The sequence below is a fragment of the Thamnophis sirtalis genome, unplaced genomic scaffold (genome assembly GCF_051295495.1).
Source record: "Thamnophis sirtalis isolate CommonGarterSnake01/CBP01778 unplaced genomic scaffold, rThaSir2_p1.2 scaffold_17, whole genome shotgun sequence".
Lineage (NCBI taxonomy): Eukaryota > Metazoa > Chordata > Lepidosauria > Squamata > Natricidae > Thamnophis > Thamnophis sirtalis.
The window spans coordinates 3,200,787-3,219,572 of record NW_028261397.1 but is presented as its reverse complement, the minus strand read 5'-3'; the positions used below and the strand labels follow the sequence as shown (position 1 = coordinate 3,219,572).

Sequence of the window (18,786 nt, the reverse complement as noted above, 5' to 3'; positions counted from 1 at the left end):
CTTGGAGAATAGCTTGACTCCCTCTTCTTTGTGGCAACCCCTGAGATATTGGAAGACTGCTATCATCTCTCCCCTAGTCCTTCTTTCTATTAAACTAGACCTACCCAGTTCCTGCAACTGTTCTTCATATGTTTTAGTCTCCAGTCCCCTAATCCTCTTTCTTGCTCTTCTCTGCACTCTTTCTAGAGTCTCCAGAAGTTGTGAATGCCCCATCACTGGATAGCAATTTCTCTGAAACGGTATAGGTTTCCTGCTTAGGTAGAGGGTTGGACTAGAAGATCTCCAAGGACCCTTCCAACTCTGCTATTGTATTGTATTGTATTTAAATATTTAATAATATAAAACAATGTTGGTTATGTAACAGGGTACATTCGGTTATTTGTATGAAAATGAAAAAATAAAAAACTTTTAAAAAGATGTGGAGACTCTGGAAAGAGTGCAGAGAAGAGAAACGAAGGTAATTAAAGACCTGGAGACTAAAACATACAAAGAATGGTTGCAGGATGTGGGTTTAGCTGGAATTAAGATGAGACTTCCCAACAGTGAGAACAATTAACCAGTGGAACTGCTTGCCACCGGAAGTTATGGGTGCACCATCACTGGAGGTGTTTAAAAAGACTTGTCTGAAATGATATAGGGCAGTGTTTCTCAACCTTGGCAACTTGAAGATGTCCGGACTTCAACTCCCAGAATCCCCCAGCCAGCATTCGCTTCAAGTTGCCAAGGTTGAGAAACACTGATATAGGGTCTCCTGCTTGAGCTGGGGGTGGACTGGATGACCTCCAGTCCAAGAAGAAATAACCTCTTACAAATATTGGAACACATTTTTTTCCTGCTTTGGACACAGGGGTTAAACGGGCTAATTCCAGAAATGTTCTTGGTTCCTCTGGACACATAACCTGAACCGGAGAAATGTCAGTTCTCACGGTGGTGTGTCCAATATAATTGGTCTGAGTCTGAGAACTCCGACCACGTCCCCCTTTTTCGGGTTATAATGGTAGCCACATCCTGCCTGGCAGAGATACTTAAAGCTTCTCTACTCCAGGTAGAACTGCTGCTCTTCGGATGCACCGCCAATCTCGCAGCGGAGAGGTCGTGTCGGGGTTACAGACCAAGGACCCAGGTTGATTTCTTGCCTTTGATGGAGATCCCTGCACACAGGATTCTGGAGATCTGGGACGATTAGCCTCGTGAAATCCAACCAGTCGGTGAGTATCCTCCTTCCCATCCGAAAATAAAACAATGGGGCTCGTGAACGAGATGGCTTTAGAGCATGTGCAGACTGCTGAACTGTCTTGCAGTTTAGATCAGAGGGAATCAAATGCTTATTTTTGCTTTGCTACTAATGGGATGCGTTTAGTAGTGAAATTCAAATTTATTTACTACCAGTTCTTTGGGCGTGGCTTGGTGGGCCTGGCAGGGGAAGGATACTGAAAAATCTCCATTCCCACCTGTTCTGACCACCCTCGTCCTACACCAAAACACGCCGAGACAAAGATACTGCAAGGATTTATTGACACATAGACAGGACCTTGGCAGCAAGCCAGCACAGACAAGAGGTTGGCAGCAATCCAGCACAGACTAACCTTGGCAGCAATCCAGCCTGCCAAGCTAGCCACGAATGTTCTCCAACTTTAGTGAATACGTTGACTCCTGCAAAAGGGCATGTGCACAATCATTCCTTTTATAGTCTTGAGAGGAGCCTCATTACCACTGGCTGAGTGCAATTATCTCCTGTAACTGCGTAATTGTTCCTTACGCCTATTAGCTCTCCGTTGCCGGGCATCCAGGACCAATTCCCTTGTCTCCTCCCAACTGCTCCAATTCATGATGTCAGGATCACACTCCTTTGTCTCCTCCCCACTGGTCCAAGGCTCAGGCACCTCCTTGTTGCCAACCAGTCTCTCTGCGCCCTGCTCGGAGTCGGAACCCTGTCCAGGGTCCTCCACATCCTCCAGAGCCGACTCATAGGGCCCCTCGCTGTCGGAGTCTGGTGGCAGCTCCACCAGCTCCTGCTGGGCCACAACACCCACCCTTGGAGATTTCTCTGTGTCCTCAGGGTCACCCGAGTGGTGCAAATGGTTCCTGTCGACTGCAATTCTTTTCCCTCTGGAAATCCATTCCTGTTCCCACAACCATTCCAAGGGTCTTCATCCCAAATTGCGTAGCTAAAACTCTGTAGATATTCTCCGTCATTCAGTTCGTGGTCGTCCCAACGGTGCTTTTTTCAGGAGGCAAACAATTTAGGATTGCATGGGCTCTTGGCTGACAATGCACACTGCTGGCTTGTATTTAATTGATGTCCACAAGAAGATCCCTTTGTCCCAACCCCTTCCCCACAACCCCTCCCTACCCAGTTCTGCCAGCCCTTTAGGTTCAGCCTTTGGCCCACTTGCCACTGTCGGGACAATGAGCAGATCCCACTTTGCGCTGGAGACGGATGATGGCCTTGCGGAGGATCTGAATGCAGCCACGAAGGGGACAGCTGGGGCGGAGCATGGACTGCCACCCTTGGAGACCCCTTTCCAGAAGGAAGCCCCTCCCTCCCCCCAGATCCGGGTGAACCTGAATTACCGGCCAGGACTCGTCGCGTAAGTCATTTATCACAATGGGAATTATTTTGCAGAAATTCGCCACCAGGGAGAACTTTTGCGTTGGTCTCTGTCCAAGGTTTACGGGTTGCTTTGCAGTCCAGTGCAGGAATCGCGGGCTTGGGTTAGACTAGATGACCCACAAGGTCCCTTCCAACTCTGTTATTCTGTCATCTTTTTTTTTGTTTTGTTTTATTCTTTTTTTATTCTTTTTTTATTACATAGACAACATCACATGACAATAGAAAAAAAAACAATGGGAAAAGGAGAAGAAAAAAAGAAAAAAAAGTATGGTAGAAGGAAAATGAGACCTTTAGTTACATTAGAGGAAATATCTGAGATGGTAAACATTATTTGAAGATGTAGATGTTAAAACAACCGTAATCAAACGACATGCTGCATGTGATGATGGTTTTTATTCTTTTTTGTTTTTGTTTTTGTTTTGTTTTGTTTTTTTCCCTTTCCTTCTTGAACCTTTTTTTTGTCCTTTTTGGCCTCCCCCCCTTCCCCCACCCTTTTTTTTCCTTCCTCTCTCCCTTGTTTTATTTTGTTGTTTTTTGTTTTTTAAACCCTAGCTTATTGTGGTGCTTATTAAATATACAATAGAGAGATACGGGATGTATAAACTTAGTAGGGATGCACCTGTGATTAAACGACATATTGTATGTGAAGATGGGTTTTCCCTCCCCCCCCTTTTTTTCTTTCCATCCTCTCCCTTTCCCATTGTTGTCTATGTAACAAAAAAAAAATAATTTATTTAAAAAAAAGGGGGGGGAACTCCATCATCACATACAATATGTCATTTGATCACAGGTGCATCCCTACTAAGTTTATACATCCCGTATCTCTCTGTTGTATATTTAATAAACACCACAATAAGCTAGGGGTTTTTTTTAAAAAAAAAAAGGGGGGGAAAGGAGGGGGGAGCCAAAAAAGACAAAAAAGGCAAAAAAAAAAAAACCATCATCACATGCAGCATGTCGTTTGGTTACAGTTGTTTTAACCTCTGCATCTTCAAATAATATTTACCATCTCAAATATTTCATCTAATATAACTAAAGGCCTCATTTTCATTCTACAATATATATTCAGTTAGCATTAGCATTATTTTTCCCCAGAGAGTATACTTCTATTTATTGTTAACCTTGCATTTCATACCTTCAAACAGAGATCTTATTCCTTCATTGTTCAACAAAGCATCGCTACCTATATATACCAGTTTTCATTTGTTCCCCTATTAGAATTGCTTTATCAGCAGCAAAATATCATTATAATAAGTTCTTAACCTTATACATTATATCCCCAGACCTTATATTAATACTTCATTGTGTCATTATTGGATTATTTCACAGCATAATTATATCATCATTTACTTTTTTCAGTTAAGACATCAGTATATCATTTTTCATTTCCAAAGTTTTTTTTTTCCCCTAGCCACCGATAAAACAAGTCCCATATCTTATAGAATTGTTCATCCTCTTGTTCTCTAATTTCAAATGTCAATTTACTCATTTCGGCACAGTCCATTATTTTTCGGATAACTTCTTCCTCTTTTGGTATTGTTTCGTTTTTCCAGTTTTTTGCAAATACAATTCTGGCTGCTGTTAACACATTCACAATCAGATATTTTAAGTCTTTGTTGTAGATTTCTGGTATGATCCCCAATAAAAAGAGCTCTGGTTTAAAGTCTATTTGTTTGTGTGTCATTTTCTCCAACCACATGTGGATTTTAGTCCAGTATCTTTTAGCTTCAGTGCAAGTCCACCACATGTGGTAGTATGAGCCAGGTATCTGGTGACATTTCCAACATTTTTCTGATTTATTCTTGAACATTCTTGCAATTCTGGTTGTGGGTAGGTGTCACCTGTAAAACATCTTATACAAGTTTTCTCTATATGCAGTAGACATTGTCATTTTGTAATTTTGAGACCACAATTTCTGCCAATTCTCTAAATCAATCCCATACCTAAAGTTTTTCCCCCAAGCTATCATAGTTTCTTTAACTTGTTCTTCATGCAATTTAAACTCCAATAAATATCCATATAGTTTTTTAATTACTTTTTCATCAGTACCTGTTAGAATTTTGTCTAACTCAGTCATTTTATTATAAAGACCTTTAGTTTTTCTATCTTCATTATATCTAGATTGTATCTGTACATATGAATACCAGTTCATTTCCATCCCTTCTTGCTTCAACTCTTGACTAGATTTGAGCTCACCCTCTGTATTCAATAATTCTGTATATCTAACTGTTTGTTCCTTTTTATACATTATCGGATACGAAAATGCTTTAATTGTTGATATCCAGACTGGAATTTTTAAATAATGTAGTCTTTTAACCTTTTCCCAGTTTAACAACAACGCCTCCCTTATATAATGTCTTCTAAAATAACCATGTGATTTAGTTCCCTTATACCATAAGAAAGCATGCCATCCCAACAGCAAGTCGTGACCTTCTACATTCAATAATCTAGAGTTTTTTTTAATAATATCCATTCCTTAATCCACATCAAGTTTGCTGCCTGATAGTATAGCTCCCAATCAGGTAACCCAAAACCTCCTCTCGATCTAACATCTTGTAGTAATTTAAGTTTTATTCTAGCTTTTTTCCCTTGCCAAATAAATTTCAAAACTATTTTATTTAAATCTTGAAAAAAATCCTTACCCAATCTGATTGGGATTGTCTGAAACAGATATAGAATTCTAGGTAGAATGTTCATTTTAATTGTAGAGATTCTTCCCATCATTGACAAATGCAAATTTTCCCATTTCTCCAAGTCAATTGCTATTTGTCGTTTTAATCTGGTATAGTTATCCTCTTTAAGAGTGCTACATCTAGGTGATAGATATATCCCCAAATATTTAACCTTACTTGTGTTTTGAATCTGCAACATTTCTGACAACTCTTCCTTTTGTGTTGCTGGGATATTCTTTGTCATGATCTTTGTTTTATCTTTGTTTATTTTCAAGCCTGCTACTTCTCCATATTCCTCTATTCTTTCCAGCAATTTGGATGCTGTTTCTAATGGATCTTCAAGAATAAAAACTAAGTCGTCTGCAAACGCTTGCAATTTATACTCTTCTCTCTTAATTTTCATTCCTCTTATTTCTTCTTCTTCTCTGATCTTTCTATTTAAGACCTCTAGTGTTAGGACAAAGAGTAGCGGTGATAGTGGGCAACCTTGTCTTGTACCTCTCTTTATTTCAATCGGATCTGTTAGTTCTCCATTTACCATTATCTTTGCTGCTTGTTTCTGGTATATCATTTGTATAGTTTGAGTGAATTTCTTGCCAAAATTCATCTGCTCCAGTTGCAAAAACATAAATTGCCAATTCACATTGTCAAAGGCCTTCTGCGCATCGAGGAACATCACTGCCAATTGTTTTTCTGGATGGGCCTCATAGTATTTCAAGGTATTCAAAATCATTCTCATATTGTCTTTAATTTGTCTTTTAGGTAAAAAGCCATTTTGATCTGAATGGATGAAGCCATTTAAATATTTTTTAAGTCTCTCAGCTAGTATAGATGCAAATAGTTTGTAGTCTGAATTTAATAAAGAAATTGGTCTATAATTCTTGATTTGTGTTAAATCAGTCTCTTCCTTGGGTAGTAGTGTGATATACGCTTCTGACCATGACTTCAGTATTTGGCTCTCAGACATCACTTCATTCATGACTTGTAGGAGTGGGAGGGTCAATATTTCTTCAAATGTTCTGTAGAATTCCACAGGTAGGCCATCTGGTCCTGGAGCTTTCCCATTGTTTTGTTTTTTAAGTGCCTCTGTTAGTTCCATCATTGTTATTTTACTTTCTAACATTGTTCTAGTTTCATCTGGTACCTGGGGGAGATTGGCATCTTGTAGGTACTTTTTAACTCGTCCCTCCTCCACCTTCTCTTGTTCATAGAGTTTAACATAATAGTCTTGTATAATATTTTTTTTTCAGTGTTTCCATACTGAATTTCTCCTTGTTTATCTCTTAGTTGAAGTATTTTCTTTGTTTCTCTCTCTTTTTTCATTTTATATGCCAACCACCTGCCTGGCTTGTTCGCATTTTCAAAATAATTCTGTTTGGCACCTCTAATTTTTTGTGCCAGTTCTTCCTTTTCTAATAGGTGCATTTTGTGTTTAATTATGTCCATTTTTATTTTAACATCTTTTTTTTGTGGTGCTCTCTGTAGTTCTCTTTCAAGTATTTTATAGTCATTGTCTAGAGCTTTATGCATTTGTCTTTTCTTTGAGTTTCTCTTCCTTGTGTAGTCTATTGTCAAACCCTGATAACAGCCTTCACTGTATCCCAGAGATTCTGCAACGACGTATCTTCTTTCCTATTTTCTTTAAGGAAAAGGACTAGCTCTTTTTCTATTTTTTGTACAAACTCTTTTTCTTTCAATATAGTGTTATTTAGTGTCCATCTAGATCTTGCCCTTTGGCCTTTCCATTTAATTAAAATTGGATTGTGGTCCGCCCAGGTACTTGCTTCAATCTCAATTTCTTTTATGTTGGAGCTCAACTCCGCTGAGACCCATATCATATCTATTCTAGAGAATGAAGAATGTCTATTTGAGTAGAAAGTATATTGTTCTTTTTTAGCATTTCTTTCTCTCCATATATCTTTTAGATTTAGTTCATCTGTCATCCTAAAAAAAGATTTCGGCAGAGGCTTCCTATTTAATTTTTTGGTTTTATGTGTTTTATAGTCCATATTTTGATTCACAATGCCATTAAAGTCTCCCATCATACAAATATCAGCATAGTCTAATTCCAAAACTTTTTTGTGTAGTTTTTTGTAAAATTCATCTTGTTTTTCATTGGGGGCATAGATTCCAATTAGGAGTGTCTTTTTGGTATCCATAATTTCCACCATCAAAATTCTTCCCTCTTCCTCTGCATAGACTACTTTTGCTGGGATGTTGCCTTTAATATAAAAGACCACTCCTCTTTTCTTGCAGTTTGCCAATGATGAAAACATTTTCCCAAGCTTTGGTTGAGTTAATAAATGTTCATATTTCTTTTGAATATGTACTTCTTGCAGACAAATTATGTCAAGTTGTAATTTCTCTAATTTATGGAATACTTTCTTCCTTTTAATTGCCAAATTAAGTCCATTAATGTTAATTGTAATCATTTTTCTTTCTTCCATGTTTATACTTTATATACAGGATTTATCGTTCTAGTAGATCTAGGTTCTCGTTTTTCTTTGTGGCTTCCATTCCCTGTCGCCCCTTCTTTCTCACTTCCACCTACTGCTCCTTCTATTTTTTCGGTCGCGATTGCAGGTGGTTCCAGTATTTGTACCGCTGAATTGTCTTTCCCAGCTTTCTCAGCCATTTCTCTAAAGTATTCTTTGTAGAAAGCTTCTGCCTTCTCAGTTGTATCTATCCTGTGTCTTTGTCCTTGCCAAGTACATAGTAAACCTTCCGGTATGAGCCATCTGTAGTTAACACCTTTTTTTATCAATACTTTAGTCAGAAATTGATATTCTCTTCTCCTCTCTCTCACCTCTCTTGGAATTTGTTTGAGTACTACAATCTCCTTACCTTTATATTCTAATTTTCTATCTCTCAATTTCTGTAAAATTTGTGATTTAATTGTTTTCTTAGTAAATCTTACATGCACTTCCCTTGGAAGAGCATTTCTCATTGCATATCTTGTGTATACTCTAAAAGTCTCATCAATTGTTTCTATTATTTGGTCCTGGGACATCCCCAGAACATCTATCAAAATATTTGAAATTATCTGAACTAAGTCCTCTCCTTTTTCTTCTTCTATGTTTTGAAATCTTAAGAAAAATTCAGACCTATCCATCTCCCATCTTAATATTCCACTGCTCTCTCTTTCTACATCACTTAGTCTGATCTCTAGCTTCTCGGTTTTCTTCTCTCCTTCTTGAATTTTATTTTCAATTTTTTGAATTCTGTCTTCGTATTTCAGCATCCAGTTGTGTATACTTTCTACTTTTCCTTCCATATTATCGACTTTTTGCACTATGCTTTGATTTTGTTGTTCCATTACCTCCATTTTTTTTACAAGGGTGTCTAGCTTGCTATCTTTACTGTCGATTCCTGCTTGCATTTTCTGCATCATTTGTATAAGTGTTTCAAAATTTGCTTCCTTCTCTTTTTCATGCTGGGACATCGTCTGTGTTGTCCTCTGGCCTCCCGCAGGTGAGGAGGCAGAGGTTGATGTAGAGCCAAAAGCAGCTGCTTTTCTACTCATAGCCAATTAGTATTAGAGGGTGGAGGGTTATAAGTATAGTGGATGAAATACGTAAAGTACACAGAGGAGAGGAGGGAGAGATGAGAAAAGGGGGGAAAAAAAGAAAAGAAAAGAAAAGAAAAGGGAGAAGGAAGAGAAAGGGAAAGGAAGAAAAAGGAACTTTTCCAACTATTTTGTTCAAAATTTAAATTGGATCATCTGTTGATGTCCAATTTCTTCAGAGAAGAAATGCAGTAAGAATACAAAAGAAGATATGTGTGTGTGTGTATGTGTGTGTGTGTGTGTGTGTGTTTATTTGTGCTGATAAATAAATAAAGGGAGACTAGTATAGATCTATTTCAAGCTATTTAGCTCTCATCAGCTAGCCACACCCTTACTGGGATTTGAACCTGGGCTATATGGCATACTAGGCACACTAGGCAGAGATCTTAGCCATTAGGCCACAGGCTCTTATCCGCTTATCAGCGAAGCCAGGGTGAAAGGTATCTATTAGATTTTTACAACCCCTGGTAAGCCCCAATTATGGGAGGAAGCTAACTGCTTCCATCATCTGTCCTTCGGCTCGTCACAAGAGTCCATCACGACAGAAACCCAATATTTTTACTGTTGCCTTTGTTATATTTGTGTTTTTTTATTTGTGCTGATAAATAAATAAAGGGAGACTAGTATAGATCTATTTCAAGCTATTTAGCTCTCATCAGCTAGCCATACCCAAGTTTGGGAATCGAACCTGTGCTCTATTGCCTCCCAGGCAGGGAGTTAACCATTTGAGCTACAGAGAACGACTCCTTTATCAGCCAGCCAGGGTTGTGACTTTAAGTATACACACACACACACACACACACACACACACACACACACACACACACACACACACACCAGAGGTGGGTTCCTACCAGTTCGCACCTATTCGGTAGAACCGGTTCGTCAAATCTACCGAACCGGTTAGAAGAGGTTCCACCAGTGGACCCGGAAAGCAGGCCACACCTACAGAAGAGGTCCCAACATTTTTTGAAACCCACCACTGGTCCTTGGATAGGATTATTCTACACTATCATGCTCCTATTTATAAAACTCGGTGCATCTGTGAAAGGTAAGGATGACTACTGCGCTTGTGGTGCAATCAGAACATTGCGTGTGTTGAAGTTGTTTTAACGCAAACCAAAGATGCCTTTAAAAAAACAAGTTGACATCCTATTCTTATGCATGCCGGTGCTGTGTGTGAGGTAATTTAAGGTGGTTCTGACAAGTGTCGGCATCTTCATATCCGGTCACATGGGCGGCAAGCCACTCCCATCCGGTTACATGGGCGGCAAGCCACTCCCACAAAGGAGGCCACACCCACAGAGTAGGTTCGAACAATTTTTAAAACCCACCACTGACACACACACATATAAATAAATAAATAAATAAAAAATGTAAAATAATAAATAAAAAAGAGACCCCCCCCTCCAAAAAGGGAAGGAGAGGTGCTTCAGCTACACGTGGGAAAAAGAAAAAGCAGAAAAAATGTAAATAGTCAAGGGGTCAAAAGGAATGATCCAAAGGTTAAAAAGAATAATCAAAACAGAAAAAAAGTAAAAGATCAAAAAGTCAATAGTAATGATCAAAAAAGAAAAAATCAGTGTCGATGTCTCCACAGCAGATGGTGTGAAAATGGTGTTGAGAGATGAAAGAATGCCAACAAACTAAAACAAATGATACGTAAATCAAATGCATTACAGAGGGGATTTTGATAACAAAGTTCAAGTCCACAAGATGGCAGTGTTAGCTTGTAATTTGTAATTTATAGCTTGCTTTAGCCTGTTCCGTGGCGTTTGTTAATTACTAATTGTTAAAATACATCAAAAAGACTAAAAGGGAACGAAAAGACAAACAAAAAAGAAAACAGATCTTCAAGGCACTTTAAGTTTAAAATTCAGTGTCCCAATTAGATTCAAAGTTAAAAATATCAACAACAAAAAGGAGGAACACAAGAGGCCGATTTAAATTACAAGAAAGTCCATCCCGGCTTCCAAAGATAAAAAAAAAAAGGAACAGAAAAATAAACTTCCAAATGGCAACATTTATCCCCGCCTCTTTTCTCACTAGTCAGCCTTATTTTAAACTAAGTTTCCAAATTTAGAATGTTCTCTTTCCAACAAGAAAAAAGGATTTAAAACTCACACCAAACGACATGCTTATATCCACTCTCTCTGGGCTTTTACAGTTGTTGTCAGCATCGGCTGATCCGGAAGTCACTGGATTAGGAGGGCTTTCCTTAGGTTCCCAGAGATTTTGCGAACATCTCTGGGACCACTGGAGTTCCCACCATGTCACTGTCTCTCCGGGACAGCTTAGATTCGAACGAATCGTCCAAAATAACCCGGTATAGATGGTCTCTCAGGAGCTGCCTGAAAGTCCGTCTTCTCACTGCTAAGCCCTGTTATTCTGTCATCTTAAAGCGATGCACGACACAATTTTTTTTTCATTCCTTCCCTGCCTTTCTTATTTTTACAAACAACTCAAGACGGTGAACCTATCCAAGGCACCTTCCTTCTTCTATTTTCTCCACAACAACAACCCTGTGGGTTGGCCTGAGAGAGAGAGAGAGAGGGACTGGCCCAAAGTCACCCAACCAGATTTCGTGCCCAAGGCAGGACTAGAACTCACCTCCTGGTGATTGGCCCAAAGGCACCCAGCTGGCTTTCATGGCTAAGGTGGGACTAGAAATTACTGCCTCCTGATGATTGGCCAAATGTCACCCAATTGGCTTTCATGCCTAAGGCAGAACTAGAATTCAGCGGCTCCTAGTGATTGGCCCAAAGTCACCCAATTGGCTTTCATGCCTAAGGCAGAACTAGAATTCACCGCTCTTAGTGATTGGCCCAAAGACACCCAGTTGGCTTTCAAGGCTAAGGTGGGACTAGAGCTCACCGCCTCCTGCTGATTGGCCCAAAGGCACTGATCCTTCCAACCTATTATTAACCTTATTAACTTATTATTAACCTTCCAACTCTATTATTCTATGTTCTATGAGCCACCTTTAACTCATTGGCTCCTGGTGATTGGCCCACAGTCACCCAGCCAGCTTTCATGGCTAAGGCAGGGACTAGAATTCACCATCTCCTGGTATTTGGTCCAAAGTTAACAGCTGGGCAGTGGACCAAAGGAGTGAATCTGTCTTGGACCCTTCTCCTATCCTTTCTCTTCCCCAGACCGGATGATCCAAATTACTTCGACAACAAGCGCATTTTCCAAGCCGTAGTTGCAGGAGGCCCGGAACAGCTGAATGGCCTGAGTGATTATCTGCGGAGAACGTCCACCTTTCTCACCGACACTCAATTTAGAGGTAGATCTTGCCGTTACATCAGGGTAACAAGAAGACAAGCCTCATAGAACTTCCCCCTAAAATGGAATATTTGCAGCTCAGGGGAAAACTGTGGGGTTAATCGGAATAGAGCTGAAAGGGAACCTGGAGGTCATCTAGTCCAACCCCCTGCTCAAGCAAGAGAACCTATACTATTTCAGATACTGTAAGTGACTGTCTAGACTCTTCTTAAAAACATCCAGTGATGGAGCACACATAGCTTCTGGTGGCAAGCTGTTCCACTGGTTAATTGTCCCAACTGTTAGGAAATTCCTCCTCCTTAAAGCATGCTGGCTGGGGGATTCTGGGGGTAGAAGCCCACCCATCTTAAAGCCTGCTGGCTGGGGGATTCCGGGAGTGGGAGTCCATCCCTCTTAAAGAACCATGGCTGGGGAATTCCGGGAGTGGGAGTCCATCCCTCTTAAAGAATCCTGGCTGGGGAATTCTGGGAGTGGGAGTCCATCCCTCTTAAAGAATCCTGGCTGGGGAATTCTGGGAGTGGGAGTCCACACCTCTTAAAGCATGCTGGCTGGGGAATTCTGGGAGTGGGAATCCATCCCTCTTAAAGAATCCTGGCCAGGGAATTCTGGGAGTTGGAGTCCATCCCTCTTAAAGAATCCTGGCCGGGGAATTCTGGGAGTGGGAGTCCATCCCTCTTAAAGAATCCTGGTTGGGGAATTCTGGGAGTGGGAGTCCATGTGACCCGTCAAAACCGCGTTCCACAAAAGCGCGGTCGACGAAGTCGCCTATGTGACGTCATCACAACGCGACGAAAAAGATCGAAAAATTGAAATAAAAATTAAATTACAGCAAGCCCATTCACATAAAGGTAAGCATTAGGTTAAAGGTTAGGGTTAGGTTTAGAGCGTTAGCGTTACGTTTAGCGTTAGGTTAAGGGTTAGGTTTAGGGTTAGGTTTAGGGTTAGGTTTGGGGGGGTTAGGGGAAGGTTTTCGCTTTATTTTTACATTTTTCGATCTTTTTCGTCGCGCTGTGATGACGTCACATACGCGCTTTCGTCGACCGCGATTTTGTCGTCCGCGGTTTTGTGGTGGAACCGGGAGTCCATCCCTCTTAAAGCCTGCTGGCTGGGGGATTCCGGGAGTGGGAGTCCATCCCTCTTAAAGAACCCTGGCTGGGGGATTCTGGGAGTGGGAGTCCATCCCTCTTAAAGAACCCTGGCTGGGGGATTCCGGGAGTGGGAGTCCATCCCTCTTAAAGAACCCTGGCTGGGGGATTCTGGGAGTGGGAGTCCATCCCTCTTAAAGAACCCTGGCTGGGGGAATCTGGGAGTGGGAGTCCACCCCTCTTAAAGCATTCTGGCTGGGGGATTCTGGGAGTGGGAGTCCGTCCATGGGCCTAAAGTGGAGAAAGGCTGTTTTAGGAAGATGGAAGACGAGATGGGCTTCACCTAAGCTTCCTTCCCTGGGCTTCTTCTTTCTTCCAGATGGGAAGACGGGGAAAACCTGTTTGATGAAGGCCTTGCTCCATTTGAAAGATGGACACAACCCCACTATCCCTTTGCTCCTGAAGATAGACAAGGAGACGGAGAACCCCAAGTCTTTGGTGAACGCCGCTTGCACTGACAGCTACTACGAGGGTAAGGCTCCTTCCTGGGACGGTGAGGGTGGAGGACTCTGTCTTCTAGGATGGGGTGGCTGGAAGGAGATCTTCAGTTGGGAGAAACTCTGGGGAGAATCTTCAGTCATCCAGGTCAGGGATCACCAACCTTTCGGACTTCAGGGACCACTAAATTCATAATTTTAAATCCCGTGGACCACTAATATCATCTGCCTAACGACTGGCTGGGTGGGCGTGGCCAGGTGGTCATGTGACTGCATGGGTGTGGCCAACTCGGTGTCACTCACATTGTGGGGCGCCTCGCTGGCCTCTCTTAGCCCTTCCCCCTTCCAGCCACTCCTCGCCTGCCCGCCCGGGGTCCTTGGGGCCCCCAACAGGAAGCCGTTGCTGGAGCTAAGCAGCCGCCAGGAGAAAGAGTTGGCACAACAGCTCAGTTCAAACCGGATCTGACCGAGGCTCAGCAGAAGCACCTCACTGAGGACTAGGAGCATAGGCTGTCCAAGCAGAGGGAAGACCTGCCTCGACCTTATGGAAATCCCGTGACATTTTTGCCAACAAATTTGGGGAATTTGTTTATTTCATCAATTTCCATGCCCTCCCCCCAACGTTAATATAACAAACGCCTTTCTGAATAGACAGCCAGGAATGTGGTCATAAGAGTCAAGATGGCCACCACCATCCCAGGGAGGGGTGAAATGCTACCGGTTTGCGCGAACCGGAAGGGGACAATTGTTGTTGGTTCCGCTCACAGTGTCGGAAGCTTTTCCCCCCAACACACACACACCTTTTAAAGCATTTTTTTCCTGCCTATTCGCCCGAACTGGTAGTTAAAAAAATGCTTTAAAAAGTGGGGGGGGAAAAGGTTCTGTGACAATCAGCTGTGCCATTCGATGGTGGGAATCTTTCTTTTTTTCACTTCTCAAAGTATTTTTTACTACCTATTCAGTAGTTAAAAAAAATGCTTTAAAAATGGGGGGGGGGAATAGCAATAGCAATAGCAGTTAGACTTATATACCGCTTCATAGGGCTTTCAGCCCTCTCTAAGCGGTTTACAGAGTCAGCATATCGCCCCCAACAACAATCCGGGTCCTCATTTCACCCACTTCGGAAGGAGCTGGTGAGATTTGAACCGCTGAACTGCTGAACAGGTTCCCACGATGGCCCCGCACAGCTGAACCTCCCCCTTCTTTTTTTTTTAATTAAAAGTTTTAATAAATTTTACAATTATATACCTTTCCCCTTCCCTCCCTCCCCACCAAAACCACATCCCCTCCCACCCTTCCCCCACCCCCAACCTCCCAGAGCAAATACAGGGTATAAATATTTAGCAATCATACACTAAAATAAACTAACTAACTTTAGCATCGTCCCTTCGCTTATACTTTAACTCCCCTTTTTGTAAAGCTAACTTAGATAAGTTGTAACGTTCCTTGTTCATTCATTCATAAGCTAACTGAAGTTTCTTAGTCCCATATTTATTTTGAATATAATCAATCCATCTTCTCCATTCCAGCTTGTATTTCTCATCTGTATTTCCCCCTTCTTAAAGCATTTTTTTTTACTACTGGCTCGGGCGAATAGGTAGTAAAAATACTTTAAAAATTAAAAAAAAGTTCACCAAGTGAATGAGAGGAAGAGTGGGAAAGGAGAGAAGAAAGATAGGAAGAGAGGGATAGGAGAGAGGGTAAGGGGGGAAGATGAGGAGAATAAGGAGGAGTGGAATGTAGAGAGAGGAGAAGGAGAAAGGAAGGGGAAGTAGAGTAGAAAAGGATGATGGAGGGAAGAAATGAGGTTGGAGAGAGGCAGAAGAAAGAGGTGTATGAAGAGCAGAAGAGCTAATAATGGGTTTTTATCTTTCTGGGAGTTGATGACAAGAGGAATTGATGTAATTACTACTTAATACAATAGGATATTGGCTATGTAATAGTATACATATGATTATATGTTATGAAAATGGAAAATAAAAAAGTATATTAATTTTTTTTAAAAAAGTTGGCCACGCCCACCCAGTCACATGCCCCCACCAAGCCACACCCACCAAGCCACGCCCAGAGAACCAGTGGCAAACATTTTTACATTTCACCCCTGATCCCAAGGGTGATCCCATGAAGAGACCGTCCTTTTCTCATTCTTGAAATGAGAATTCTTCCCATGCAATTGGAAATTCGGGGGAATGGCTCAGCGGTGGGTTCCGGAGCCCGTTACAATCCCGTATACTGCAACAGGGCCGGGCGTCCACCACGGGTACGGGCATTATGCACGCATGCGCATCCACTGCCTGCGACACTCCAGCTACTCAGCAGAGCGTCGCGCAGCTGCCGAACGCTGCACAAATGGCCCGTTTCCTTCAAATACAGGTAAGGAATGAGGGTGGGTGGGGCCCACCAAAGCACCCTTCCGGTACGGTGGCTGCTGCTTCCAGCCGTGACCCGTCAAAAGCGCGGAGGACAAAATCGCGCTCGACGAAAGCGCGCATGTGATGTCATCACAGCGCGACGAAAAAAATTAAAAATTGAAATAAAATTAAAATTAAAGCAAGCCGATTCACATAAAGGTAAGGGTTAGGTTAACGGTTAGGGTCAGGTTTAGAGCGTTAGCGTTAGGTTTAGCGTTAGGTTAAGGTTTAGCGTTAGGTTTTTCGTTACGTTAATGGTTAGGTTTAGGGTTAGATTTAGGGTTAGGTTAAGGGTTAGGTTTAGGGTTAGGTTTAGGGTTAGGTTTGGGGGGGTTAGGGGAAGGTTTTAGCTTTATTTTTACATTTTTCAATCACAGCGCGATGTTTTCGTCGCGCTGTGATGACGTCAAATGCGCGCTTTCGTCGAGCGCGATTTTGTCCTCCGCGATTTTGTGGTGGAACCGCTTCCAGCAGGCACCAGTACGGGTGTACCAGGAACGGCTGCATTATTGATAGTTAAAAAAACAACAATGGAGCTTTTTCAGTTAAACAGGGAAACAGTTGGAGTTGTTTTTTTTTTTTTTTTTTTTTTTTGGTACTGTAATATTTTTATTTTTTTATTTTTTTTATCAAAGATTCTTTTATTACATTTTCATTTTCCTTTATACAATCACTTAAATACTGTGCAGTTAAAAAAAAAGAAGCAATAAACAACTCATAACACTTCTATCCTACATACACCCTTCCTTCTACCCCTCCAACTTTCATTTCTCCCTTCCAACAATCCCCTCTTCTACCCCTCCCCCTCAGCCATTCCTTTCTCCCCTTCCCACCATCTCACCCTCCTTACATTCCCTTCTCACTCCCTCTTAATTCCCCCCTCTTCTTTCCCTCTACACCTCGCTTCGGTGTATTTCTAGTATTCATTGGTCTATTTGTTTTGTACTAAAACAAAAGAAAAATAAAAGGAAAAGAAAGAAGAAAAGAAAAAAAGAAAAAAAAGCAACAGTATCCAAGTGCATTCATTGTTCTGAAAATTGAGTCTATACTTCCACCCTCCCCCCCACCCACCCCCTGAACCCCCCTCCCTGACCCCCTTCCGACTTCCCAGGTCCCATTCCCGGCATCGTTCTTTATCAAGCAAAGTCTGGAGTATATTGAAACCAAATAGATTAGAAGTTACAAAATAATAAAAAATAATAAAAAATAAAGAACAAAAAAGAAAAGAATAATAAAAAGAAAAAAAAAGGAGGGGGGTAACCCCCCCCTCAAGAAAGAGAAGTCAATATACTCTCTAACATTAAACTCAGCTTCTCATTATTTTTAAAATTTTAAACAATGTCTTTACCTGCTTCCGCATATAAATTCTATACCTCCCATCCTGCCTTTACCCGTGTCCGCATATATATTTTATCCTCATCCATTGCTCCTCTCATATTTACTCCACCCTCGTGTAGACTCTCCAGATAATCTTTCTTAACCTTGTATTCAAATAACAATTTATACAAAAATCAGCTTACATTCTGGATCAAGATAATCTAATTGATCTTTCACTACCCTTCCATCTACCCCACGCACCCGACTCCATTCATCCCAAACCACAATCCAAGAAAACGATGATCTCCGCTCTCCTCGCCCCAAAGAATAGATCATGCGCAGTTTAAATTAAGATTCAAACAAGTCTTATATAAGTCCCATATAATATATGTCCAAATTCAGCACCGCTTCTTTCAGTCTCAATATCTCTTCATCGGTATACAGCTTTGTCATTTTATACCAGACAGGAGTCCTGAAATTTTATTCAAATTAAAAATTTAAGAAGTATTTTAAAGGCATAGCTGGATCTTTATTCTTTACTCTTCTGCCCTTCCGGAAAGGGAAAGCAACACCCGCCGCCTTGTAGCCACGTGTCCAGTTGGAGTTTTGATGGCCAAGGGGTGGCCGCCATCTTGACTTTTTTTTACCTAAACTTGTGCAGACCTCTTGATAAAATCTCACACCGGTGCCATTTCTCTTTGCAGGCCAAACAGCGCTCCACATCGCCATTGAGAAGAGGAACCTAGCTCTTGTGACGCTCCTGGTGGAGAACGGGGCTTGTGTCCGGGCCATGGCTTCTGGTCTTTTGTTCCAGAAGGACCACAAAGAGGCTCTCTTTTATTTCGGTAGGGCGGCAGGACAAATGTTGTGGGTGCAGTTTTACTCTGGTTGACCGCTCCATTGTTTTCATCCTCAAAGGGGATTTGATATCCTCCCGCTCTGGGAGACACTGCAGGTCAGAGGTGACCAACCTTGGCCACTTGAAGACCTGTAGACCTCCACTCCCAGAATTCCCCAGTCATATTTCTGGGAGTTGAAGACCAGAAGACTTAAAGAGCTGTGGACTTCAGCTTGAAGACCTGCTGGTTGAGGAATTCTGGGAGTTGAAGTCCAAAAGACTTAAAGACCAGTGGACTTCAACTTTGGTCACTTGAAGACCTGCTGGCTGGGGAATTCTGGGAGTTGAAGTCCAAAAGACTTAAAGGAACTGTGAATTTCAACCTTGGCCCCTGGAAGACCTGCTGGCTGGGGAATTCTGGGAGTTGAAGTCCAAAAGACTTAAAGGAACTGTGAATTTCAACCTTGGCCCCTGGAAGACCTGCTGGCTGGGGAATTCT

At 41.7% G+C, this 18,786-nt stretch overlaps 1 protein-coding gene across 1 annotated transcript in view; it reads left to right on the top strand.

Annotated features, from left to right (window-relative positions):
- The first annotated feature begins 1,122 nt into the window (after positions 1-1,122).
- Positions 1,123-18,786, top strand: part of LOC148042384 (transient receptor potential cation channel subfamily V member 2-like) — a 53,524-nt gene continuing 35,860 nt past the window's right edge. The window contains 5 exon segments of the mRNA XM_087702902.1: positions 1,123-1,208; positions 2,358-2,591; positions 12,007-12,140; positions 13,604-13,756; positions 18,154-18,294. Of these exon segments, the coding sequence (XP_087559028.1) occupies positions 2,410-2,591; positions 12,007-12,140; positions 13,604-13,756; positions 18,154-18,294 (610 nt within the window). The 5' untranslated portion in view covers positions 1,123-1,208; positions 2,358-2,409.